This window comes from Tigriopus californicus, chromosome 2, assembly GCF_007210705.1.
Source record: "Tigriopus californicus strain San Diego chromosome 2, Tcal_SD_v2.1, whole genome shotgun sequence".
Lineage (NCBI taxonomy): Eukaryota > Metazoa > Arthropoda > Copepoda > Harpacticoida > Harpacticidae > Tigriopus > Tigriopus californicus.
Genome location: NC_081441.1, coordinates 4,638,343 through 4,665,394, shown reverse-complemented (window position 1 = coordinate 4,665,394; position 27,052 = coordinate 4,638,343). Strand labels below are relative to the sequence as shown.

The 27,052-nt window shown below is 42.7% G+C and overlaps 5 protein-coding genes across 5 annotated transcripts in view; 2 read left to right on the top strand and 3 right to left on the bottom strand.

The window, feature by feature from the left end:
* LOC131893512 (organic cation transporter 1-like) overlaps nt 1-226 on the top strand; it is a 10,599-nt gene extending 10,373 nt beyond the window's left edge. The window contains exon 10 of the mRNA XM_059243562.1: nt 38-226. Coding sequence (XP_059099545.1) covers nt 38-113 — 76 coding nt within the window. The 3' untranslated portion in view covers nt 114-226. The remainder of the gene's footprint in view (nt 1-37) is intronic.
* Nucleotides 227-3,782: 3,556 nt separating this feature from the next.
* LOC131877107 (ADP-ribosylation factor 6) lies at nt 3,783-8,533 on the bottom strand. The gene is made up of 3 exons (XM_059222682.1): nt 7,658-8,533; nt 5,752-5,950; nt 3,783-4,491 (listed from the first exon to the last, which is right to left on the bottom strand). The coding sequence occupies exons 1-3, from the start codon at nt 7,841-7,843 to the stop codon at nt 4,349-4,351; spliced, it is 528 nt and encodes a 175-aa protein (XP_059078665.1). The 5' UTR covers nt 7,844-8,533; the 3' UTR covers nt 3,783-4,348.
* A 787-nt stretch (nt 8,534-9,320) lies between these two features.
* LOC131877105 (protein adenylyltransferase Fic-like) lies at nt 9,321-11,766 on the top strand. The gene has a single exon (XM_059222680.1). The coding sequence runs from the start codon at nt 9,802-9,804 to the stop codon at nt 11,230-11,232; it is 1,431 nt and encodes a 476-aa protein (XP_059078663.1). The 5' UTR covers nt 9,321-9,801; the 3' UTR covers nt 11,233-11,766.
* LOC131877106 (uncharacterized) lies at nt 11,284-14,051 on the bottom strand. Its single transcript, XM_059222681.1, has 8 exons — nt 13,625-14,051; nt 13,440-13,563; nt 13,267-13,373; nt 12,574-12,588; nt 12,282-12,510; nt 11,871-12,085; nt 11,598-11,809; nt 11,284-11,534 (listed from the first exon to the last, which is right to left on the bottom strand). Exons 1-8 carry the CDS (start codon nt 13,781-13,783, stop codon nt 11,369-11,371), a joined length of 1,227 nt encoding a protein of 408 aa, XP_059078664.1. The 5' UTR covers nt 13,784-14,051; the 3' UTR covers nt 11,284-11,368.
* A 211-nt stretch (nt 14,052-14,262) lies between these two features.
* Nucleotides 14,263-26,021, bottom strand: LOC131877104 (dual 3',5'-cyclic-AMP and -GMP phosphodiesterase 11-like). The gene is made up of 5 exons (XM_059222679.1): nt 23,507-26,021; nt 21,616-22,750; nt 16,279-16,476; nt 15,800-15,997; nt 14,263-15,280 (listed from the first exon to the last, which is right to left on the bottom strand). Exons 1-5 carry the CDS (start codon nt 24,160-24,162, stop codon nt 14,792-14,794), a joined length of 2,676 nt encoding a protein of 891 aa, XP_059078662.1. The 5' UTR covers nt 24,163-26,021; the 3' UTR covers nt 14,263-14,791.
* Nucleotides 26,022-27,052: the final 1,031 nt, after the last annotated feature.

The window sequence follows — 27,052 nt, the reverse complement described above, 5'->3', positions numbered from 1 at the left end:
TGTTGCCTGAAACTACTAATAGACACCTGCCCGATACCTTAGAGGATGGAAAAGATTTTGGGAAAGATCAAGGATTTTGGCTCATGCCTTGTTTAACAAAGAATCGTAAATGAATTTCCATGGGTATGCTCGTACATTAATTGCTTAAAATGAAATTATGCTATGTAATATTGTGTTTAAGTTAGGGTTAAATCTATTCCGAAATAAAATGTTAATTTAAAAGAGATCGAAAGAGAACTATCGTTTCTTTGGCCAAAGTATGGAATTAGCTCCTCCCTAACATCTTAGAAAATGGAATGGGATTGCTCGTTCAGCTTACTTTTCAAAAAGCTAACAAACGGTTTTTTTCAGCGTCATGGCCTGATTGGGACTTTGACATGTTTGAGGTCTAAAAACATGTTTAAGCCCAGATGCAGGCCAGTCTTTAACAAGCGCACCCAAATGCCAACCACAATTTTGACTAGATTTGCTAAAGCTATTTATTAGATACTTCGAAAACCATTCAAAATGTTTGCTTAGTCAATCGATTATATTCCATTAATAAAGGACCTCGTATGAGGTTACAGAGACGGGTTATTTTTCAATAGGAGAGCGTGGACCATTTCCTAAAAAACTTGATCCTAATGTCAATTAAACGGATTTCATCAAATTGCGTTTGAAGTAGAAACACGTTCGCCCACTGAATACAAAGCATTTTTTATTTGTCAAGGACATTGATGACTTAAGCAGAAGACAGACAACTCAACGCTCAGTCGGTTGAACAGTACAATAAACTGGTTTGTGATCAATTCCCAGGACACGTGCACATTGGACCTAAAACAAAGAACGGTAAAAACGAGTCTGCTGTGGTTTTTATTGAAGCTGAATCGGTAGACAGGGAATAGGGAACCTCCAGCTGATTGAAGGCGACACCTCTACAATGAGAAACCATAACCTATCCCTCAAAAACGGGTCTGCCTGGCATGCTCGCATTGTCCTCTTTAGGCCTTGTATCTTTTATGCTTTGCATCTTACTATTTAACCAACCAAGCACTTCGTCGTTCTTCTTAAGTCTAGATGTCCTTGGCAAGGGTCTCAAAAATGGTGTCTACTTTTTGTTTGTTTCTGCAGAAATAACGGGACCGGTAGTGGAAACGCTCATATCCCCCCCCGTTACCGTTACTTTTTCTTTTTTTTAACCCTGCTAAAATTAAATAAGACTGAAGCAAGATCATTTTCCCCCGAAAAAACTGTACCACTGTCCTCAACCTTACCAACCCTTCTTCCAAGTTGATATGTATGCATGTTGTAGCACGGCCTGCAGTCTGCAGTTGTGGAATTCTTATCCTATGTTAACTTTTTTAAACAATGAACAGAAACATGAAAAAATGTTGACTAAAAGAGAAGCAAGATTAAAACCGCGAGTCCTGAAATCCTTGACTCTATGTACCCTTGAACCCTCGTATCCATGTTTATTCGACAATTGCTTCACGTCATATTTACTAGACATTTAACAATAAAAAGTAAAAAAATGTTACAAGTGTTTTTTTTAGTTTTCAGCCATATTGTTGCCTTCAAAATTAACGGTAACGTTAGCAGAAACGCGTTACTTTTTCTAAAAAGTAACTGTAGCGGCGAAGTATCGCCGTTTTAGAGAAGTAGCGGTAACGAAGCAGTTTTTTTCAGTAACGGTTTAAGCCCTGGCAATGGTTAATGACACTGTAAGCTAATCAGGTTTTGGTTTAGTTTTGGTCAAGAAATTTACACGAGTTTGTTTGTGTATATACCACTTATCTTGAAACGTTGCTATCTTGGATTTTTGACAACTTGGAACCTTGCAAAGATTCAAAGCTGATCTCGTTTTACTTACATTACTTAACATTCAAATTGAGGTACCAAACAGCAAACATTTGGCTATTTTAGGGCACCGTTATTTTCGGTCCAAAACTGGCAAAATGACAGGAAATTGCAAAAAAAGTTTTCTATGATGCTAAAAAGTGAGGTTCTTCCTCTTTGCTCAACATTTTATGATCCGCAATTCTGGGAACCGACTGTTGAGCCCTTTCATTTCTTTGGAAAGATATTTTTCCGTATTGCCCGTTACAGAACAATCAAGGCTTTATGAATTGACCAAATAATGTTGTTGATTTCTTAAGATGAAATTAACGTTTTATGATGTTGTTGAAAATTTTCTCCTTTGCAATTGGAATGTGGTTTATGCCTCGAGTCAGAAGTCAATGTGCAGCTCATGAAAGTAATCTTGATTATATAGTGTCTATCTAAGTTTGAAGACCACAGTGCCTAGCTCAAATCAACTTTGTCAGTGAATCTGTTAGTTATTCTGATCGCTAAAGCCAACGCATCGCTGCATCAAGGATTATGTAAATTCACGGTATCAGCGGCTTTTAAAGACTTTCTTTCCTTTTATCTCAGGCTTTGGCATTAGTGATTAATCATTAGGGTTGTTCCATACATGTAATAAATGCATTTTTTACTCTATTTTAGATCTTTTTGCATTGTGTACTTGTATCATTTCGTTCATTGGTTTCTCACCAGTTTGACTCAAAAAGTTGACTTTTCATAATTTTTTCACCTTTCCTTGAGCAAAAAGATTAAAAAAATTGCTGAGCATTTTTTTCTCCTTTGCGAATGTAAGTACTTATGCATCTTATGGTTTAAAGTTTTTTTCCTGAACGACTTGATTATCTTATTTTTTTGCGCAACCTTTCAATATCACATCTTTTCAGTTTTCAAAATGAAATTGTTTCAGAACTTGGCCAAAATATCAAGTACAAGACATGCATGCTAACTGCAAACAGTTGTTGTTGTACTTAACCACTAACACGTTACTATCTTTACTATGTTTGTTAACACAATAATTGGCATTAATAATTCAAGCTGTTGTTGTTCAAAGGAAATATAAGCTTGATTAACGTAACCCACCTTACGTAGTTTTTGCTTTTGATCCACAGCACAGTTTGGTTGAAAAATAGTACTGTTCTAATGATTTAGTTCGAAGAATAGCATGCTTATAATGAAAGTACATCCACTCCTATTCAAGAAGTCTTTTGCATTTGTTTTTACCATCATTTTTTGTTGTTTCATAATTTTGCTTGTTTTGCTTGCAAAAATAGGCTAGTTAGGCGAGAAACATTTGTCATTTCCCGTGCTTTTTGAACCTTCTGATGCATTTGTAAATGCATTGTTGTCAATTTTCTATTTCATTTTTTGATGATGGCTTTCGTTTCAAATTACGAATTTGCATTATTCCTAAAATTATAGCTAAAGTCTAAAGACACCCATCAACACAAAGGAAACCAAACACCAACGCTACTTCATGGCTCCCTCTTCACAAATAGGCGGAAATCGACCTTTTAGTCAATACTGAACAAGAAGTAAATCTGCATTTGCCAAATTGGGCCTAAAGTATTTTTTTTTTATAAATGTAGTGAAAAAGCATTCAACCGAATACTACTATATAAATTTGAACCTCAGAAACCTGCCATCACAAAAAACTACATGTCAAATGCTTCAAATTTGTTTATCTTAAGTTGATTTGAAGATATGTCAAAAATGAGTCCCAATCGCCTTTAACCAAAGCAGTCTGTGCTCAAGTTACATAAATCCAAGGCCTCGTGCCAGTTTTTGCCCCGGCAATAATCAAAACATACCTCACGCACTTTAGGCCACCCGCTAATCAACTTATTTCAACTCCCTTCTACATGGACAATAGGGGTACTTCAAAGTGTAAAACCGCAACTTTTTTTTCGTCTATACAAGTAAAAGGGTATCGAACTATAAGGTTTTGCTTATGTTTCTTTCCGTTTATTTCGCGCATCTGCATTTCGTAGTTTGTATTTTCCATAGGTTTTTCTTAATGGTTTTTCCTCCACTTCCGCTTTTTTTCTTGAGAATGGTTTTAAAGACATGGACCACCAATAACACAGACAACTACTTCAGTTGAGTTTTCCGCAAAAGATAGGTAAATATATATGATAATAATAATTATAATAATAGCAGTAATAATAATGAGAGAAACAATGGTGGCTGGTGTAGTCTCTTTGTGTTAGACATCATAATAATAATGGTAGTTGCTGAAGTGGTAATAATTTTCGAGGATGGTTTGTTCTGGTTTGGTTGAAGACTTCGCAATTGTAAAATCTAAAAACACATTCGCGGCGATGGAAAAAGGAGTGTTCTCTCTCGGTCATTTGTCACTATCGTGGTGGTTTCCATTTTCATTTTTTCTTGGACACAAATGCACTACGACGACGACCACCACCACCTGATTCAGACAGGCTCAAAAGCGTGATAGACTATCGATGCGTCTTCGTATTATTATTGTCTTTGTTTCCATTTTTTAAAGCAATCACGACTTGTGGTTGGACGTTAGCCACGTCAGTCCTTCATAAAGGCCATCGCCCGTGGTCGCACAAGCGGGCTGGACAAACCAATTGCGGTCGCGGATGCGGGTTAGACCCAATTTCTCTTGAATTTCGTTCGGCTTCATGGCTGTAAGGCAAAAATGGAGGTCAGCGAGGGGAACAAAATCATTCTAAGCATTTCCATTCTAATTCAGTATGTGCACTTCAATGGCATAGACTGGCGAAACACAAAGTTTTTCGAAGGTTCTTATGAAACTAACTCCTGCAAACAAACTCTCATGATGATATTTTGTATAATCCTAACACCAAGATAAACAAACATGCATGTACTCATTGGAAATAATGCTATCACAACAGGAAACGAACCAAAAAAACACCATGAACGTTCTCGATAGAAAGGTTTTATCCGAAGGCGGGATTCGATCCCACGCCCTCTGAGGAACCATGTCGTGCCTCTATCGGGTACATTAGACCACTCAGCTAACATGGTTCATAAAGGGTGGGGTAACCTGTTTTCTTCCTTTTGTCTATTAAATAGTCATATTTCTCTAGCATTGGCTCATTATCAACAATTGAAGAGAGATTGTTCAAATATTTTAAAGTGATTTGCCGAGTGATTACGTAAACGTTAGAACACAACGGTTCTAGGCTCTATTCCGCCTACGAAGACAACATGATTGCCTTTTCGATGACTTTTACAAATTAAAAAAATAATTGCTCTCTTCCATTGTTTTGCTGACTTGAAGAACATTGAATTCAAACTTATCAGTGCAAAGTTGCAATTTGTGATTTACACATCTAGGGTTGTATACCAACATCCAATTTTACGAACATGGCATTTCAGTCCAAGTTAAAAATCACACCATTAGAGACAGTACTCGGGAGTAATTTTGAAGGTTTCCACTGAAATGGAAAAATGCAAACCAGTGCTTTTGCATTGGCGGGTTCTTTTTGAGCAGCTTCTCCGAAACTCATTCCTGACGTGACTTCGAAAGCGATCGATCGTGATCCTTCCCTATTCCTGCCCATTTTCAATGCGTTGCATCCAAACACACCCAATTTAGGGACACGCGTCTTGTGAGCTTTTCTCTCGAACTTGAAATGTCCTTTCATCAATACAAGTTGAATTCGGAATGGCACCGAGTGATACGAGTACTTGAAATCCAAATTGGGAATGGGCCTCGGTTAATACTTGGTATCTCTCACTCTTCACTATATACGCTCTTCTCAATAAACAATTGGCCTCTAGGTAAAAAAAACCGCAATCGGAATGCACAATCTACAAGATAGCGATATGACAGAGAGGGATGACAAATTCTATGGATGTTTCGATGAGAGGCTTCAAATTTAGCATTCATCAGCATTTCAGCATCGAAATTAGCCTTACCTTCTGGCAAGTCTTGTTTATTGGCAAAAACCAGGATTATTGCGTCCCTCATCTCTCTGTCATTGATGATCCGATGGAGTTCTTGCCGGGCCTCGTCAATGCGATCTCGATCCGCGCAATCCACCACGAAAATTAATCCCTGCGTCCCAGTGTAGTAATGCCTCCACAAGGGACGGATTTTGTCCTGTCCACCGACGTCCTGAAAAGTAAATGCTAAATTTCAGGCTCCCACTAACTTGTAAACACAATATCTAGAGCAAGTTCTCACTATTATCATCGGAAGAAAAAGATATAAGAGTTGTGATTCCAAAAAAAAAAAATGCGTGAGTGTCATGAACCCGAAATGGAGCCGAGAAACGAGAAGTGAAGTCGAGATAGATTTCATTCTTCCCAAAGAGCTTATCAAGGCCTTAAATTTGAGTATGCACGACTTGAGTCCATGCAGATCGGCTTATCTGGTGCTCACAGGCCGAGTTTCATTCCCTCCTCCTCCACTTCATGATTCACATTCACATTGAACAATATTTGTGTGTGTGAGTGCGTGTATGTGCGTGTATGTGGTATGTTTAAGGGTAATACAAGCTTAACTCGACGAGACATGTGACATATCCAAAAACCAAAGGCGCCAAACAAAATATTTGTGTGGCTCCATCACCGGAAAGAGATCCTTTGAACTTCAACGAGTACTGGATCGGTAACTTTGCAATTAACCACGATCAAAACGCGTTTTTCATGAGAGAAATCTCTTATTAGAGCTGAGGTAGTATAATAGGTAGAGCCAAGTAAAGGCAGGTGGTTATTTCGATGTTTTGATTGGTTTGAAAACTGCAAAAATTACCCGTATTGTAAACTTCAAATTCACCAATAAGCCACGAGATCACGATTTCGCTCGATTGACGTTTGTGTATTGGAAACGAAAGTTCCTTTGCTGTTCTTGGTCAAATGCCAATATATGCAATGTTTTCTCGAAACGTGAGGTGGGATTGAAGTGAATCGAAATTTCCTTTTGGGTTGGTCGTTCAATTCCAATTTCCTGTTCATTTCAGGCAAAACACACATACACACACTCCCACCCACCTAAGCAACCAACCGACCAACCAACCAGAGCAGGCATGACCAATTCGACATCATCAGGAGGGTTTTAGAACCAAATATTCGGTCACAAAGCAGGCATGAGTCAGAAAAAAGACCATTCATTCATTTATCATGGTAAGAGGGATGGTTCGCGGTCTGGGAAGATTGGATTTGAATGGTGTTCATTTTAACACCTGTGAGATAGAAGTATGACAAAGGTATCGAGATGATGGGAGAAACTAATTGAGGAGTAGCAATCAGACTAATGATGTCCAAGCTGCCGAATCGCCATTTTTCCAACCGGCTCTCGGCATTTTAGACTTGGCGGTGTCATCATCATCATCATCCTTTTTGCCTCATTCATTTCTGAAGTTAGCAGCCTTCCCACGACAAACATGGGAATGACGTTGGAAGGAAGTGCGGAGAGCTTCAATCATATATTCAAATGACTCACAAAAAGAGTCGACTAGTTCGTGCAGATGGACATCCTTCATTTCAGAGGAGGTGGCTACTGTTAGATATTGGTCATGGCTCTAAAAAACGTTATTCGTAACGTCATATAATTTGAGGCTACATAAACATAATTCAAACGTCAGCCTCTAAGAGTTATACTTAATTGATAAAGAAAAAACTTTAAATGGCCAACAATCAAACGTCTCTGTGCGATCAAATGAAACAAACGCACATCAACACATTCTTTCACATTTACTTAGCTGTAGTGGCCAACGATTTGGATTTGATTCCGACACATCCAACTTTAGTAAACATAACACAAGCAGAGTGAGTGAGAGAGCGAAAGAAAGAAAAAGAGACACGACAAGGATGCACTTACCCAGACATTGAATTTGACATTTTTGTAGGTCACGGTTTCCACGTTGAATCCCACGGTGGGAATGGTGTTCACACTCTGTCCCAGTTTTAGCTTATACAATATGGTGGTCTTGCCCGCCGCATCCAATCCCAACATGAGGATGCGCATCTCCTTGTTCCCGAACACTTTCGACAGGATCTTGCCCATCTTGCCGCACTTTGGGAGCCCCTCGCCACCTTCTACAGCCCCAAACTGAAGTCTTCAAACGAACGATACCTTACAAATCGGCTCACTATCAACACGATTGGGCGCCGGGCCCATTGGGTTGGATCACAAATGTGGGCCCCATTCTGGTCCCAGGAAGGCCTCGGATTCCGTGATCACGTCAAGCAGATCCTAAAACCATGCGTCAATCGGTCCAAAGGACAGGAAGGCCATGCGGCAACGCCTTCAATCAACCTCCAGGAAGGACACTGGGGCGAAGATGCTCAAGACAATCCTGGCAATAATGATAATGATGACGAGGACGAGGGTGAGGAATGGGGATGGATCGTGTCTCACTCAAGATCCTATGGTCTATGGTTCGCTTGGATGGTTGGTTTCTTCTCCCTTCTGGGGCGAGTGGCCGAGTACCCACTAGCAGCTCCTGGCTATCCCGACAATCAGTCAGTCCGTCGTCTTCTCAGGACCGCTTGTTCTTTTCTGGCCCCCCGATCGCGTTGCACGGTTGTAGTCTGTCGAGTAGCTGTGCCCCAAGTCCTTCCTCGATCCTGCTCACTTTCTTTAGCACGAAAATCCCCACCGACCAACCGAACATCAGCAGACAATCGCAACTTCTGCCAGCTGACAGTGGGAATCGCATTAGATTAGAATAGAAAATGTTCATCCATGACCACGGTCAGTGAAGACCTGTGTCTCAAGGCCTTGAAATGAGCATGAAATAATCTTGAAGGCACTATGAATTGTTCGATAAGATGGCTCTACCGGGTCTTTTCATGAAATAGAGCAATGACCATTTCAGCTTTGTCCTACGTTTTGGGTCACCCTGGTAGATTTTTTTTCGCTGACACTCTCTACAAACCTGGCCTCGATCGAGTGGAGGGAGTGAATGCCTCTTTGAGCGGTCGGCGCGCTAGCAACTAGTCATAACCTCCCTCTGGCGAAAAAAACTCCATGGGAAATAAATGGCCGTTGAGAAGAAGACGTGGAGGAGCTTGGGCGTGCGCGCGCGCGCATTGCTCATGTCAGGCATTCCCGGGTGCGCTCACCATGGCTCACCTTACCCCATTGACGCCTGAGGTGGAAAGAGATGCAAAGACCGGCTAAACGGGCTGGAATGAGAAAAACGTATGAAGGGAGTATTCAACATATTTCAGCCAATCACTCTTGGCCGTCTTCATTCGAGGCTGATCTAATTAGGCTGGTTTGAAAGGCCCGAAGAATGGAGGAGGGATGACGCATTTCTGACGCATAGGAGATCCTCGGTGGGCATATCGCTAAATCAGTCATACAGTAACAGTCATAAATAATCTGAGGTATTAGGGATATTAAGAATGTTGATTAAGGAGCTGCAGATTAGAATTGGGCAAACAATGTTGTATGTTCATATATTTTAGTGCCTTGAACTAATCTGATCATGAGCGAATATATCGCAAAACGCAACCTCGATCGGGCAACTGATTAAGAGTAAATGTCAAAGGGATTTCGTCATCAATCAACGTTGGTGTTGTCTCTCATGGCTTGCTTAAGTGCAAAAAATTGTGAATTTACGTGTTGAATGTTACCAGAACTCAAACTTGTGACGATTGCTTCTCTAGGTGTTCTGAACACACAGATATGTGTTTGGACCAACTCTTACCAAATATGCTTTGACATTTGCAAGCTGTAACGTGTGCATGGGTCAAGACCGTTATCTTTACCAACACATCATCGTCCGAACAGCCACGCACATGAAAAGAAGCCTGAATGCCAGAATGATGATTTGGGCCTAAAATAGCATTTGGATGGAATTCAATGGACATGTTGACGCCAGAGTGCTGACATGCTATTGTTAAGATCCTTCGAGAAAGTGAAACGTGTCAGGTTAATGTGTGTCTGGACATGTGTTCCACTTTAAGGATGTACATACACACTTTCTTAAGTATCCTTACTTTTTTAACGAGGTGATGATTCTCCTTAACCAACAGGAACATTCGGCTAAACGTCATTCGGCCAATATGAATAAATCCCTATTCCTGCTCGTGTTCTTTTCCGGAGCGTGCGTGGCGATCTTCTCAGTGTTGCTTTCGGATTATATTCGGACCTTACGCGATCAAGGTCGATTTCATCCCTTACCTGATATCGCTCATTTATCTGTGATCGAAGAGAAACATGTGTTCTTCAAACGACCTGAAACCGAGCTCGAGCCTCAACGACCTCGGGAGGTGTTGGAGACTTCAGCTTGTGAGGCTGAAGCCTTGAAAACGCTCCAAGTGGCTGTGAAGAGTCAGGAAAAGTCTCATACCAGCCGCGCCCATAAATTGTTCAAACATGCCATGGTCTTGTGTCCCAAGCATCCGGAAGTCTTGATCCGATTCGGAGAGTTCCTCGAGAGTCTGGGCGAAGATGTGGTAGCAGCCGACCATCTGTTTGTCCGAGCCATAACCTTTGCCCAACCCGAAAGCCATGAGCATGAACGGGCATTGGCGAATCGCCGACGTACCTCGGTCATGGTGGAGGAAATCGATCGTGCCACCTTGAGTCGGATCAATGATAAGAAACGGACTTTTCAGAGAATCAGTGAGCACAGTGCGGCCATGAAGCGGGCTAAATCGGAAGCCTACATCCACCACATCCATCACTCGGTGGGAATTGAAGGCAATACCATGACCTTAGCCCAGACGCGATCCATTTTGGAGACCAAGCTCGCCGTCGCGGGAAAAAGTATTATGGAACATAACGAAGTTTTGGGCTTGGATTCTGCATTGCGGTATATCAATCAAACTTTGGTTGACAAGGTGGGCGAGATTACCCTGCAGGATATTCTTGAAATTCACAAACGGGTTATTGGCCATGTCGACCCGATCGAAGCCGGAATAATACGACGGACTCAAGTCTTTGTTGGCGATTACGTGCCCCCTCATCCGTCTCACATCGACTTGCTCATGGAAAAGTTCATCGACTGGTTGAACTCGTCGGAGAATCTCGATATGCATGCGGTTCGCTACGCAGCCCTGGCTCACTACAAACTCGTCTACATTCATCCTTTCGTGGACGGCAATGGACGGACATCGCGGCTGTTGATGAACCTCATTCTTATGCAATCTGGTTACCCACCCATTATCATTCGTAAACAAGACCGATTGAAATATTATCAAGCCTTGGTCACTGCTAACGAAGGAGATATTCGACCCTTTGTGAGATTCATCGCCGAATGCACGGAGCGAACATTGGACGCCTATGTTTCCGCCACTCAAGAGAATCCCAAGGGACCGGGGCTGGTTCCTTTTGGCGAGGAACACGACAGCATAATATCCTCCTCCGAGGAGAGTCTCGCGTATCATGAGCAAATCATCCTCGGGGGATTAGTGGGAAACAACATCTCTGTGGAGCTATGAGATATCAAATCTAACAACAGGCCTTCATTCCTTCAGAGACAAATCATGACGTGTGTGCAAAAATATATTTTATAGATGCCTTTATATATTAATAACCGGGAAACAGCAAATCAGTGCGTCGAGTTCTTGGTTAGTTTTAATAGCCTTGCTCTGTGTAACAATCCCCGAGTTGCAATTTCAGGATGCCCTTGTCAAATGATCCTAGGATACATGTCCCATCTTTCCACGTAATGGTCCCTTTGCCATGAGGAAAATCATTAGAAAACAATCCTTCGTAAACGACACCATTGGCCCAAGTAAATCTTGAAGAAAACAAGGAAATCAGAGAACTGCTTTTGACGAGGTACCCCAAGACAAATACTCACTTTCCTAGTCCGTGTTTAAGTCCATTCAGAAACTCGCCGACGTATACGTTGCCACAAGCTTCTTTGTAGATGCCTTGTCCATGGAATTGATTATCTTTGAATGGGCCTGTGTAAGTGTCACCATTTTTTAACCTCGCCATGCCTTCAGCTTTAACATTTTTGGCGTAAATGCCTTCAAAAATCGGCGTTTCTTGACCAGATGCTCCATAGACCTAAGACCGATAAATGAAATCAGACTGCATATACCAAGAAATGTTATTAAAAACACTTCACCTCGGCTCGGCCTTCCCTCTGACCTTCCACAAAATACCCAATGTATTTAAATCCCGAACCCTTCCAAGCATAGACACCACGTCCTTCCTTGACGTCCTTGGCCCAAGAGCCCTCATAACTATCCCCATTGGAGTAGATCATTTTTCCTTCGCCGCTTTTGGTGCCATTTACAAATTGACCGACGTAAGTTGATCCGTCATTCCACTTTAAAAAGCCTGCATAAGAAAGGTAAGTTTGTGAGCAAAACATAATAATGCGGAAGAAAAACAAGATAATAACAATTTTGTGAAAGTCACACTTGCTTAATCTTTGAAAGGAGATCTATTTTCTTAAAGAAGCAATACTCCATAGCGTTCCATTCAGGCCTACTTCAATATCCTAGAAATGGAAGCCAAAACTGTGGTTTCCCACCTTGCCCGTGTCTTTGGCCACATCTGAACACTCCTTGGTAGAGATGTCGGTCAAAAGGGTCATTTTCTTTGAAGGTTAAGGTCCCAAATCCATTGGCCTTCTTCTTGGTCTCGGTCTGAGCGGTGATGAACGTATAGCCTGTCTCCGTCACTTTAGGCTCGTCATTCTGACAAGTTCCGCTCAACTCGCCTTCAAAGACGTTCCCATTTTCCATTACACTTCCATGGTTCTAGCAATTCAAATCAAGGGTTTGAGGCTTAAATCATTTGGAAGAACTCAGTGACTGACTTACCAGACAAGCGTTTTTCTTTAAGCAAGTTTCTTGAATAGATTAACCAAGAACTAGTTTCATCCTTTTATCCCTTTGTCAATTTACGCGCCACTAGCAATTTAATTTTGTACCAAAGTTTCCTTAACAGGCTGACAATTAAACCGAATTTAAAGACTGGATTGGTTTTAATGATAAAGGGTGTGCTCGGGACGAAATTGCACTTGTGCAAGCAAAAATACTCTTTTAAGGTTGGTCCATAATTAAAAATGTGGGCTGCTCATATGTGTGCCTTGCCTTGCTCCTGCTCTGACCCCGTTCATACTAGGCGTCATCTGGATTGACATGTTGAGTAAATTGTTCAGCAGTACCCTTCTTCTTCTCATCTGTAATATAAAACTTTTCCTGCCAAGCGCTCGGTTGAACCCATCTGAAGTAGTAGCTTCCGGAATAGAAATGGTTGAAAAGAATTGATATTCTACGATGAATGTGTTTAATATGATCGGAACCAGCTGCACCACAAGCTTCAATTTAGACTTTAAACTGTTTTCTCCTTTCTCTTATCAATCAAAGCCATGAGTGAAAAAAGTGAAAAGCTTTCGGTTGCTTTTCTCTGCCGCCACCTTGTCTAGGGTCAATTTTTTCTCAAGTCTAGAAAATCTTAAAACTTCCGAGAAAAATTTCCCAAAGCAGCCCCTGTTAATCTATTCAAGTCACCCTCGGTTTGGCAAGAATCGTTCCGTATTCGTTGGGCAAGAGAAATTCCGTGATGCAAGCCTCCCCACCAAAAGAAATGTAGCAATTGCTCTCGTGGTTATAATTCTCTGCAAACACATTTAAGGACGATTATCATAGGTACGTGCACGTCAATTAGAGCTGATCCCACTTACCGATGGTAACCACCCTTTCCCCACATTTGTCTTGACAATCCCACATGTGCCCTTGGTGATCGAAATTGATGCCGAATCCAAGACATAAGACACAAGGCTCCATTCTCTGACATTCTTTGTCGATCTGCTCAAAGCTGCAGGTTATTGTATATTGTAATGATCAAATTGCCTCCATTCATTCTTACATCTAATCGCTGACCAGAGTCCGAAATAGGATTGATGCCTTTAGTGGGTGCGGAAAGTGGCGCCGGTCCAAAAATCTCTGCCAGAAGACTTGGATCGATGTTGGCCCGAGATGGTCCCACCAAATAAAGGCTGATTACCACAAAATATTTTCCACTCATTCCACAAGAAGTTCAGTTCTGCCCAGAACGAGCACTGGAATACTATTATTTGCTGCCGCTGATCAAGACTTGATGTTAAATTCGGGCGAATGTAGAAAACTGGATTTGGGGACACTTGTTTGATCAAATCAAGATGGAAACAAAAACTAAAAGATGACTTGGCTGATGTGTGAGACTGCTATATTTTTCCACTTTTCTTTGGAATAAAGTTCTCGTTTTGAGCCTCTTTATTCATTTGCCGCATATATAGGAATAGAGCAGTCTTTTCACACCCTTCTGTATGATCTCATGCTCATCTGAGGTACGACTAAATGATAATATAGTCGTACTTACTCATATGTGCAAATACTGTCCATCAAATAGAAGTTTCTTTTTAAGTGGAAGAACCCAAAGAAACCGGATGGACGGGAAAAATATAGGCTGAATATCAAAGATCAAGTGCATATTTCGATGGCGAATAGCAATAAAATGACCTCACGGGACTTTTAGCTACTCCGACCGAGCGTGTATTTTGACTGCTAATAATAAATACAGCAACAAGTTCGTATTATGACAAAGATGTACTCATCACATTCACGACAATAAACATCGAGTAATTCCTGACTTGATCCAAACAGGATGAAAGTAGTGGTAATTCAAAATAAGCATATAGTAATCAATCAAAACAACAGTTAAGATAGCATCAAGATTGGGGGAGTTGGCTCACATTGACACCTCCAAGCACGTCTTTTTAACCGGATTACTAAGCATATCAAGCAAGACTCATGAGAGGAAGGCAACGAGTTCCGTTAAAATTGATTGTCAGTCCATGATTCTTGTTCGGGTACTGGGGAGCCCATGCGAACGAAAGTTTGCTCTCAGATTCTGCATTGATAAGGATTTCCATTATTACTCAAAAAATGGAACGACCCATAGTTTCATCTCACTCATCTGACAAATATGGCTTTGCAACAAATTATTGACTTGCTCGAGCGCTCGGACTCGTTCTCTCTTCTCCATCTGGTTTTGTTATGGATCCTTCTTCGGGCCCTTTTCCTCCTTTTCCGCCAGTTTGGCCCATTCGACCCTGTTCTGAAAGCAACCCTCCCTCAATGGCGACAGCGTTGGGGAAATCTTGGCAAACGAGTTGTAGACGGGCAAACAAATCGTGTCAATAAAGTCCACTTGCATGGCGGGTAATCGATCGAGCTTCTCTCGATTCATCATGTCGATGGGCTGCACATTGAGTTGTTTCTTCTCCAAATCGCCCTGATAAAAGAATTCAGCTGACACGAGCCGAGCTACTTTCTTTTGAATGGGCCAGGGTTTCGTAATGGCCGCCAAATCCGCTGCCGTCATCATAAGGCCGCGGAGAAGAGATCGGTGATTGTCGCTGGACCAATCCAGTTCTTTGGAATCCACAAGGCCAAAAGTCTCGTTCCTTCGTCGGAAATAGACGGCCAGGTCAGTGGCTAGGATGGAATCCTCAAGCACAGAAATAACCCGCTTAAATTCGTCCTGAAACGAAATACAGTTAGCAATGCAAGGTAAGTTCTATGAAGGTTCATAGATACATGTATGTTTGTGGGTTGGAGTGTATGTATATGCGTGGGGAGGGAGATGAACAACTCGAATGAGTGGATCAGTTTTTTTCTTTTGTTGAGTAGTGAACAATGAGGGTCGGTTGACACCTCACTTTGAATGATTGGCACAAAATGGGCCAAGCAATTTGGAAAGCAAATTGAGATAAAGAGCTTGCCGGAAACTTGATCCATGTCAAGTAAAGCGAGTGAGTTCAGACGAACAAAGAGATTCAATTCGAACCCATCTTTTAGCTGATCTCGCCAAAGTGAAGCGCCAGCTTAGCAACAGAGTGTCAAATCAGAACGCCTTGGGTTTCACGTTATTTTGAAGTCTCAAATTCTTAATTTGAATTCAGCTCAGACGTGCTTACTCATTCGAAGCTCCTTCAATATGTGTGTATACGTCAAGGTCTCTTCCAAGTTATGAAGAAAAATAAAGTGGATGTATCCTCACCTGAGAAAGATTGGACAGAATTTGATTGCCTTTGGAGTTGAGTATCATAAGGCACTGATCAAAATGATGATGTTCCATAGTTGAGGTGGAGTAGAGTTGTGCCAGATTAGAACTGGATTTGATTTGAAAAGAGTTGTTCGTCCCTCGATGATCCAAATCATGGCAGAGGCAAGCAATCATGAGTGAAAGACATTCGACCTAAAACAGTATGAAAGATAAATCTGGGTCACCCAAGCCAAGTAATGGGATAATGCCAAAAACACGCCTGCCCAATGAATAGACCTGTCAATAGCATTCGTATTTACATCAGGTCAATTATCTCGACAAAAACGCAGGCTCACGTCGTTTTTCTGCCCAGGCGCTCTGTCTCTCTCTCACTCTCGCCTCCTCAACAGTCTGTTTGCCCTTTATCCAACATTATCCCCAGACCCGCCCAAGTAAATTACCAGACTATGCTTGGGTTCCATTAGGATACATACCTCTCCAAGTTTTTTCCACCACTGGGTGCTGGTGATCACAGCAAACATTGACTGGGCCACATTGAAAGCATGTCGCCAATTGTGGTAGGTCACATCGCGATAGTTCTTTTTGACCGAGACGAGCCACCGACAGAGCACCGTATAATCAATATGGAACCGACCGGGGAAATCCAGGTCAATGAACATTCGAAGAGCAGCCTAAAAGGGAAAAAAGCAAATATTGCATAAATCGTTCTAGTGAGTTGGTTTCATGTTTCATGTCCATCACGTGGTTAGAAAGTTGCGCTTTCTCGTCGATTCATGTCGTGGATAGAGACACAGGCTTCCAAAGATCAAGGCAATTTAGTGTTATTTACCTGAGGGCCTATTTGGCTAATCCCTTCTAACAAATGAGGGGATAAACAGGGGTTATGAGAAAGATTTGTTTGCATTCGAGGATAATGATGCCTTTCGAAGCGAAATGAAACCAAGTTATGGCCCTGGAACAATATTTAACAGGTCTCGTAATTCTACGGATTTATTTGCACAAAAGCAGAACATGAGGTCAGAAATGTCGCCCTTAATTGAGCCTCAAAGATCGGAGGAGCTTGATGATGTCAAAAAGTATTCGATGTTTAGACTCTGGTGAATGACTAATGGAGACAAATTCAATCTTCCGTCTGTAGCAAAGGCATAAAACAAAGATCGGAGCAGGTGCCTTGTTGCACAGAGTCACAACCCTGTCAAGATCAACTGATTAAAATCCAGATATTGCTTGGGGAAAAACAATGGCATGGAGAAGGACATCTACATTCATAATTTTTCTCTAAGTCTATTCGAGCATGTGGATGTCCAGAAAGATTATCGTGGGACATTTCTTGGCCTACTTTTCGTGACCGGCATCGTGATCGAATCCATGTGTCGCCAGTCAGGGCATTTTGATGCTAGTAAGAAGTAATCGTCGAAGGTGAGTGTATAAAGCATTTGTTGTTTAAGACATAAAGATATTTTTTTCGTGAAGAACAGTGCATACTTGTCAAAGCGTAACACCCAATACATTGGTCCCAAACGATTTGGTTCTAACTCGGATTGGTAAATTTCTTCATACAATTATCATTCAGACCCAGGAGTTCAAAATTGGGGAAGGAAGATTGTTTGAGATTTCAATTGTAAAATAGCTCGAGACTAATCAACTCGAAAAAATCTTTCTCTTAGCATTGAGCTCAGGTGAACCTGAATGCCATAAGGCTGGAAGAATGCCAACAATAAAATCTTGTCCAAACCCGATTTGATTCAATCATGGTGGTTGGCTGGATGTTTTTTTGGAAGAGATTGAGAGGATTGCTCCTCTCATTGCCAATTCAAGAGCCGGATGAAGAAACATTTCCATTCCAAGAGTCACAAAAACAAAGTCGTGAAACTTTCTCACATCCTCGGTTTTGAGTGCACTGTATTGGAGATTCAAGTGTTCGTGCCCATTTTAAATCCGTAACGAGAATGTGAGCTCATTCCTATTTGGCCTTCTCTCACTTGCGAGGAGAAAATTCTTATGAATATCTGTTTTATACATCCTGATGTGTTTGTTTAGAAAGAGTGTCGAAAATGGAAGTTTTTCGTCATTAGAAACGCTCAGCGTCGAAGGAATGTTGTCGTCAGTTCGCTTTTTGTTGAATTTCTTCTCTAAAGCGCTCTAAAATACCGTCCGTCATAGTTTTTGTTTATTGAGAGTAAAATGCCGAAGGCCAGAAGCATCATTATAAAAAGGACAAAACACTCATCCATGAAAACAATCTTTGCCTCTCTACAAAAAGTGGTCTTCATAGGATTGAATTACGACCAGCCATAAGTTCACGGTGCACTTCCAAGACATATCATAGCAAAAAGATGCGGAAGGACCTCTCGAGCCTTGAGATTTTCCTTCAGGAACGAATTACGTTTGCCAGTTGCCGGTTGTAAACGAAGAGCTACGTAGTGTGAACATATGGGATTGAGTGAATAGCGTGCCAGGGAGTGAGTGTTGTGTGGCCTTTGTCTTTACTCAAGGTCTCAAGGTCTTGCATGTTATTTGGAAGCAAAAACTCCCGGTAGCGCGGAGTTACTTTTTTCCTCTCATTATTATTCATAACGTGGGCAATAAAACGAAGGTTGTCGGGATCAAGTGTTTGACGAGTCAAGTGAAAAGGGCTTCCAATATTCTGATGCAATTGCTATTTCTAGGCACATGCAAAGTAAATAAGTCCTCTTTATATTTGATGGAACGTTATACTTCTAAGATTAATAATCCACATGCTCAGGAATGAGCGCTTTTGCAAGATTTCAAGATATCCTGGTCCAAAGAGAGAGTCATGATATGAAGATTGGCTAATCTTGAAACCACCGAGCAATATAAATCGGCAGATCTCCCGCGCAAGAAAATTGAAAACCCTTATGCTTGTGAATGCTTCAAGATGCCACTTTGGTTGACAAACATTGACTATTCACATTCTTCTTATGACGGGTACATTTTATGTGTTTTCGCTTTATTGTCAAGAGATGGCCCTTACACGTTATATTATTATAGCATTGAAAATGGCCAATCGCATTTTTGTTGTAATAAGTGATAACTTCATTCCCGTGACAAATTATGTGCAGAAGAAGAATTAAGTGATTGTTAAGTTACTTTTTAGTCGCTAATTTAATTCTCAAAAAAGAGATGAGGCGTGGTCTCATGGCTCGTGTGGTTCCCTAGCATCTATGAGAGGGCCCCTGGTTTGATTCTCGTGCTCGACCTTTTATAGTAAAACTCAACTTTTAAACTTTAAATGTTCAACTACAGCTAGGTCAATTTGATGCGGGCTAAAACACTCTGAAATGTGTTCGGAGATTACGATGGATCAGCCCTCTGGGCCTAACAAGCTTATCTGAAAAAGTGAAAAATAATTGCCACATCATGTATTTCCTAGCTACATTCAAACGCTTGTCAATCAAATATTTGATCAAAACTGAACTAAATTGAAGGAAAGAAAACGCTTGGCAAGTAACGTCGCTTTATCGTAAATCTGCAAGCTATACTTGAAAATTCGCATCAACCTCGGCGCAAGAGCTGTTGTCGTTAAAGATTGCACAAGTTCCTAACGCATCAAAGCTTTTAATGTTCGATCTCGTTTCCTACACTTTCCAACACTTTTCAACTCGTGCTTTCAAAGTATCTTGGAAAGTACAGGCGTCTCCAGAATAAAAGTAGTGCCCCCCCCCCTCATTTTCCTCTCGAAATTTTAGGTCCTGAACAAAGTATCCAGATACTCTTTTTTTTCTTTTTCTTCTAACGAGATGTCGAGATGTTTACTCTACAATGATGAATGTATCCGAAATCGGAGCACCTTTTGGGTGGATGAGAGACATTTTGCAGCACCGCACCTGTGATTGATAACCTGGAATAATCACTCAAAATCTCATTTTCTCTTGGGGGGGTTTGTTGATTTTACAACGAAGCTGGAAACTATCCTCCAGAATGAAAGCTGTGCGGAGTCTCCTACTAGGATCTGGTTTCTAATTCAGCAAATATTCTAGTATGCATGCATGTGCAAGTATGCGTCAGGAGCTCTCACTCTCCGAGGTCACCTTTAACGCTATTAGTGGCAATCGCTTAAGTCAATTTGAACAGATAAAAATCCTCTATTGAGCTCTCCACCCTGCTCAAACACGCGTGGGCGCGGCAAATATTTGATTGATCGCCGATCCGAGGGTTTTTTAAACATTCAATTTACACTCAACAGTACTTGATACGAAGGAAGAGAGATGGCCATAAATAAAACCAAAGGAAGCACACTATTCTGCAGACATTTGTCAAGAGACCCATTATTATTTCTTTGGTCCGTCGAACTTGGCAAGGAGGTTTGCAGATCTATTCCTGAACCAATCTCCTTGGGCGTGATGCACAAGTGCACAAAATTTCTCTTTACCTTAAAGAAATTGAATGCATTTTCTCGTCCGTTTGGAATGCGCACTTTGTTTGTGTCTTGATCGAATTCAATTGCGGGTAAGTTTAAGCAAGTAAATAAGCTATTCAGTCTCGGTTGAGACTTGTACAAGAAATGTTGGGTATAAGCAAAATTCCTTTTATCCAAGCGTGACGAGGAGGAAAACAAGGTGCTCTCAAGTCATTGACTCAAGTTGACGGAATTTCTATCACTCATCAACTTGGTACGTTCTAGTCGCTTAAGTAAGGTATCGTAGTACAATATTAGATATCGATCTGCTCATATCAGTCAAGGACTAAGGACTCTTGTACCAAGGGACACATTCGTTGGAAAGTGACCGAAGGATACATGTACAGGCTAGCAAACGAAGGAAGTATGTATTTACAGTAGATGGAGTCCTTTTTTCTAGGAAAGAATGCTTCGACGTTGAAAAGTCACTTCTAGGCTGATTGAGAAGTCCTTGACTTCTTTGCTAGTTTGCCAGTTTGCTTACTACTTCCCTAAATGAAACGACATCCAATGTGCTTCGATAAACAAACTGCTCTACCGCACACGCTAACTGAGGTCATAAACCAGTCTTGTCTGAGCCGTGGGTTGTCCATAAAGTCATCGTCACGAATCCTATCATCTCAAAGACCCTTTTTATGAAATCCCCATAGAATCCTCCTTATTCTGGAAGCTCCAGTTTAAACTATGCATGGTCTGACCATGTATGAGTTTCTAACCAACCCTGCCGTTGTTCTAGAGGCTAACGTGATTGAAGCTTGTGAGAAAGCCACGTTTGTCAAATAATCGTGGTAGTGAAGGAAACAGAAAGGTGACTTTTAGTACAACCGGTTGGCTGAAGCGGGCAGAGGAGGTTTAAAAATAGCTTCTCACGACGCCCATAGAGTGAGGAAGGGTCTGGGGAATAGAAATTGAGAGCCTTAATTTGAAGGCTCTGTCAAATCTGCTTGCACCGCCATGAATCACCTGATGATAGGTAAAAATCAAAGGGATTGACGTCACTCTCCTTCATTCACTAAGTGTCCAATTGACGCCTTATTAGATTGAACACTTGAGGTCTTAGTTTGTTCCAAGGCCCAAACCTCATTTTAAATGTAGCTCAATTTTTTTGTGAACGAAAATATTCTCCTTCACTTCTTTCTTCAAATTGAGCTTCTTCTCCAGGCACTCTTGACCACAAATGGCTATCATTACCATATCCGAAGTGCAATGGTGGTAACCTCAAAGAGCTCTCAAGAGTAATCAATCAAAACTGGGTCCACGCGCGTTCAGCCATGCACGTTTCAAAGCACACGTAGGCATCCAAAAGTTGATAAAACCAACATGAAATGGCTATTAGCCAAAAAATGAAGTACAATACTACAGCTCGAGTATCAACTGGGATTTGGCTTACCTGGAGTGTTTCATCGTCCTCCAAACTAAAGTCGTCGAAACTGAAGGAGTTCAATTTCAGTGCCGCCGTGGAGGGAATCTTTTGTCTGGCCAAACGGATGCCATCTTCCAAAGGGGCGGAGGCGTGATAGCTCAACACTTCCAAAGTCACTTGTTGCTTGGCCATGGCAACCACAGCCTTTTCGTACATGCGCACATTATTGATGCCCATTCCACAGAAGATGGCGAAGGCCTCCACAAAGTTCTCGTCGTTTTTAGTGAACGGTAGCTCGTCAAACTTGTTGACTAATTGGAACACCCCCAAGACTTTCCGAGTTGTTCCTATGTGGCAAATCGGCATGCACAGGATGGTCTTGTGCTTGAATTTCAAATTGGCATCCACAGCTTGATCGAAGCGTTCGTCGTGATAAGCATCCGCAATATTCACCGTACTACCCGTGGCAGCCACAAAACCCGTGATACCGGCATTGATGGGGAAACGCCCCTCAAAAGGCCATTTAATGTCTTCGTTATCCATATCACTGGCTTCGAGATCAAACACCCGAGAAAACGACCTATGGGAATTGTCATGGACCAACATTAACATGGCACGCTCACAACGAATCAGCGAGATCATGTGGGTCAGGATTCGAAATATGAGCATGTCGATGGTGCTTTGCTCTTGAAAGATCACACCCGCCAAATCGAGCAACACCTGATTTCGCTTCACCTCGAGTTGACTTCGCTCATACAATTGAGCATTCCTGAGGCCAATGCCACAGAATTGCAGATATTTGTCGAAGAGGGCCTCGTCATTTTGGTTGAAAGTGCCATCAAAGGCTTTGTTAATGACCTGAGCCACTCCAATTACATCCCCATTGGTGTCCTTTATTGGGTTGCACAACATGGACTTGGTTCTGTAACCGGTCATTTTATCCACATCTTGGTTGAAACGCTCATCTTTGTAGACATCGGAGATGTTCAGTGGGATCCCAGATTGGGCCACATACCCCACGACACCCTGGCCCCATGGTACTCTTATCTCAGTCTTCTTATTCATCTCTTCCACGGTGGAATTCGAGGATACATCGAACAAATTGGACACCAAATAGCGAGAGTCTTGGTCTGCATCCCCCTGAACCAAGAACAGCGAGCACCTGCAAAATTAAGATGCCAATTGCAAGACGTCAAGAGATAGGGCGGTTAAATAGGCTCCCACCAAAAAAAGATCTGGGTGATCAAACGCTTATGAGAAGTTTATGATATGCCATAACCTTTAAGTACTATCAAATGTACACTATACTATACGTACACCATGCAGGGGTTTGAATGGAATAGGGCCGGCCGCCTTTCAACGTGCAACCGCAAATATTAATGAGCGCACTATTAGTGAACCTGACCCTATATACGTTTGAATGTTCTTAGTGGGAGGCGAGTCTGTCCATTCTATCCCGAAGTAAGATTTGGGCGTTAAGGATGAACGAAATTTCGGAACTAATCACGAGTATTTTGGAGCGCCTTGCCCTACTACCTACAATGCTATGGGTCGAGTGTGACATTTTGCACCCTTATCTTGAGAACTTCTTCCATCCAGTTTTCAGGCAAAAGAGAAAAACGGCCGCACGGCATTCCTTTATCTCCAGAAAAACAGCTTTGTGAAATAAAATGTGCTTGTAGGGAGCAATAGGACAAAGTGTACGTCTTTCAAGTGTGAAGCCAATCAGCACATGTCTATTCAATCCCATGCCAATCCAATTCCTGTTCATAGCAAAAGTGAAATGACCTAGCACATGATCAATCAGTTCAACCTTGTCAGAAGAGGACACACGGATATGACACACACACGCATAAAATCAACTCTCAGTACATAATTTCCAGATGAGTGCAACTTATTGACAATCTTTCGTTCTTACCTATCGGCATAAGTAAGGATCCCGACATTTTGGAGAATTTTATGGCAAAGGCGTCTGACGTCTAGGTCGTTGCAGATATCTTTTACAAGCTCAAAGATTAATTCCGTCTCATTTAATCCCTGAACGTCGTGTCGGCTTCTTTTGCGAATCTGGCCACTAACTTCGCAGCTGCTGGGCGGACTCAGGAACGTGTGGGTTCCATCAATAGTCATGACGAGAGGTTTACTCAAACCCCCACGCTCAAATTCATGGGCAGAGATCTTTCTGACCGGAGTTCCATTTCCTGAGGAAGACCCCTTGGAACCACATGAAACCGTTCTCGTTGAGTTTTGGCTATCTCGGTCATCGTCATGTGGTGAGGTATCTGTGGATGAGCTTGGCTCCGAGTTCGAGTAGTTGTTGTGAATAGAGGTAGTGATCCCGGGAGGGAGAGCATGAGCCACCAGCCAGGCATCGATCATTTGACGTCCACCTTTCCGAATGAGGTAGTCTTGGAAGAAATCTGGATTCTCATCCAACCACGACTCGACCCGAGCATGATCTTGGTTGTAGTCCAAGAGGGATGTGAGGGACGCCGAGGCTGACCCCACGCCGGCGTCAGTTTCCACCGAAGCCTGGGATTGGGACCCGAGGGCGTCATGTCGGATATTGGCCATATCTTCAGCCACTTGAATGGGATCGAAGTGGTTGATGAAGGCGGATGTGGCACGCGTACCCCGGCGTCGGGGCCACGACACCGGTGGAGATGGGCGTTGTTTCCGGGAACCTGTTTTGGAGGCCTGGGATGCAATATCAGAAGGGCCGGGTAGGGGCGGAGGGTCACTTCCACCATCTACAGGATAAGGAGACGAAGAGGATTTCGCGGCCAGCTTGCTGGTGATTGGAACCGATTTGAGCCTTGACTGGATCAGGCTTGGAAACGTCAGGTGGCACAATGACACTCCCTTTCGTGAGGTTTTGAAGATGTGATGGAGGACCACTTCTTTTTCCAACTGTCAGCGTATCAATGAATTATCGCATGTCGTCAGCACTTAATCAAACACAATAATTCAGCAAAGATTAAGCCTGCAGCTTATCGTCTGTTCCTTGGTTAGTGGATAAAAGGTTCTCTCATATATACTCGTAAGCAAGCGTTCCTGATCAGTCACTTTCACACTCTCTCTCTAGTATGTCTCTCTCTTCGGCATAATGTTTTGCCACGACGTTCAAAGGCTGTTTCCTGTTGTTCCCAATGGAGGCTGTTTGTTCGATGAACTCGATTCCGATCTCAGAATATCAAAGGTCGTTCACTTGAGAGGGGGGGAAGAGAAGGAGGAACAGAAGGACGACGATGACGATGTTGAAAGGCGAGACGATTATCTTGAGCTGGAAATCGTGTTTCAATTTCGATTTGACCTTCCGTTTTTCCGTTTTCTGTCTTCCGAAAACGATGATGATTTGATGTCTCTGTTGGCGATGAGCTTTAACGGACTTGCAGCGCACGACGAGGATTTCAATTTGGATGAATCTGGCAGTGGGAGCAGTGATAGCACCGCGAATAATGTCGCTCTTCTGTCGTGTCTTCTCGGACTGTTTGTGGATTGGACGGATCGAATACACTCCCGTGTGCCCGCTTATCTCGAGAGCGATGTGGTGGCGATTCGCCCTCTAAGCCGAGTTTAGATATTTGGTTTTGCAAACAATTTTCAAGGTTTTTCTTGATTTCGGCTAAATGCGAAGGTCCATCCATCCATCTATCGGTCGGCACTCACTCACTAAGTCCTCTGGGTCTGTTGGTGGTGCGTCTTTCGTCTCCTTCTTCGGTCCTTAGTCAGTCCCTGATCCGTGCTTCCAACTCTTTCCTCTCCTTCTCGTCAGACTGTCAGGAATCAACAAACCACACATGCTCCGTAGTTCCGAACACTAACAGTCACTTATACGAGTCCTAACTAACCAAGTCTGTCCAATCCACAGGGCATAGAAACACAACAACAACCACCACCACCACCGCCAGTCACTTCCTGCGTTTTTTGGGATCGAAAAAGCGTGTTAAAAGACTGTTTTTTAACCAACCCACCGACTGACTGACTGACTGACCGACCAAACCAAACCAAACCAACCGTCCAACGACGGCACGCGCTCAACGATTAGTGGCGTGATTTGTTATCCTTTTTCGGACAAGGCACTCACTTACTCGGGGATCCAACCCGGCAGCCACTGGCATTTTGGCCCACGAACCAACGACAGAAGCCACCAACGAACGAGAAACAGATACCACCTGGTCGATTTGACCACGTCTGCCCCACGTTCGAGGTGGGATGGCCTGTCCCTGTCCCCGTCCGACGACAAGTCTTTTTTTAGCGAGAAGTTGAATACGAAGAAGTAGGACAATCCAGGAGGAACTCGTGCACGACGCCTCCAATTCAGAGTTCTGTCCAAGACCGACTCCCGAACTTCACTTACAAACACGGGTTGACACCATCGGAACGAGAGCTCCAAAGAGGACTACTACGCGCGACAAGCGAAGAGAACACCAATTGGGCCGTCGAAGAAGCCGGACTAATGCTGGAGGACGAACGAGAAGGCATGGCCGCCGAGGACATACTACTTACTACATGACTTTGCTGCGCACACTCGACTCAAAAACCTCGGCAGAGAAATCTCCATTTATCCAAGCATGAGTCCGACTCTGTCGACGTCGTGACTAGTGAGACTGTTTTCATGGAGTATTGGGGCATTATTGCTCACTCATTCACTCGCCGACCCTCAAATGAACTGTACTATTTCATACGGAGTCCACACATGGAGAAGAGGAGCGAGGTGGGTAAGGACGGGGGAGGGGGGGGGGCAATTCATCGAGCTGGATTGCGTGCAAAGACCTTCTTCTCATGGCGTTTCATGGCCAGCCTTTTAAAAACATAGATCAGCCTCCTCCCTTGGTAACATGAACATTGGGAGGTTCAGGGGTATTAGAACGAGGTCGATTTCCCACACTATTCCCCCTTCGCTCTTGAGCTACATGTGATTCATGAGACAGGGACGCGTTGAAATGAGATTAAAAATCCGGTCTCTGTGGAATATTCTCCGAGGCAGGACGCCCGCATCAAGGTGTGTTGCAGTACAACGTGGAACTCGTTTGAATAATCCAAGCACACAAATCAAGGAGAGCGCAGCAGTTGTGGGATTTGTTGCCTCCCTTGTAGCATTCGAAGCACAGAGAGCAACAAGGACGGACACATCTGGGATGATCCATACTCAAGATCTCGGGAAAATAATATGGACCATTATTCATTTTCAGTTTTGAGAGCAATCTCGTATCAAAACGAGAGCGGAAAATTGCCATCGTACGTTCTTTTTCATCATCTGTCTGCCATTGGTATTGATCATAAAAACTGAATTAGATTCTTGCGGGATCCTGTTATCTCTCGCACGAGTTGTAAAACACGGCCACACCGTTGAGATTCTCACAAGCGCTCAACGTCAAAAATCCTCAATCAACGGGAGAGGGGTGAGTCCCGCAGAACTTGCTGTTGCAGCCAAAAAAAACATAATTTTAAATCTAGATAC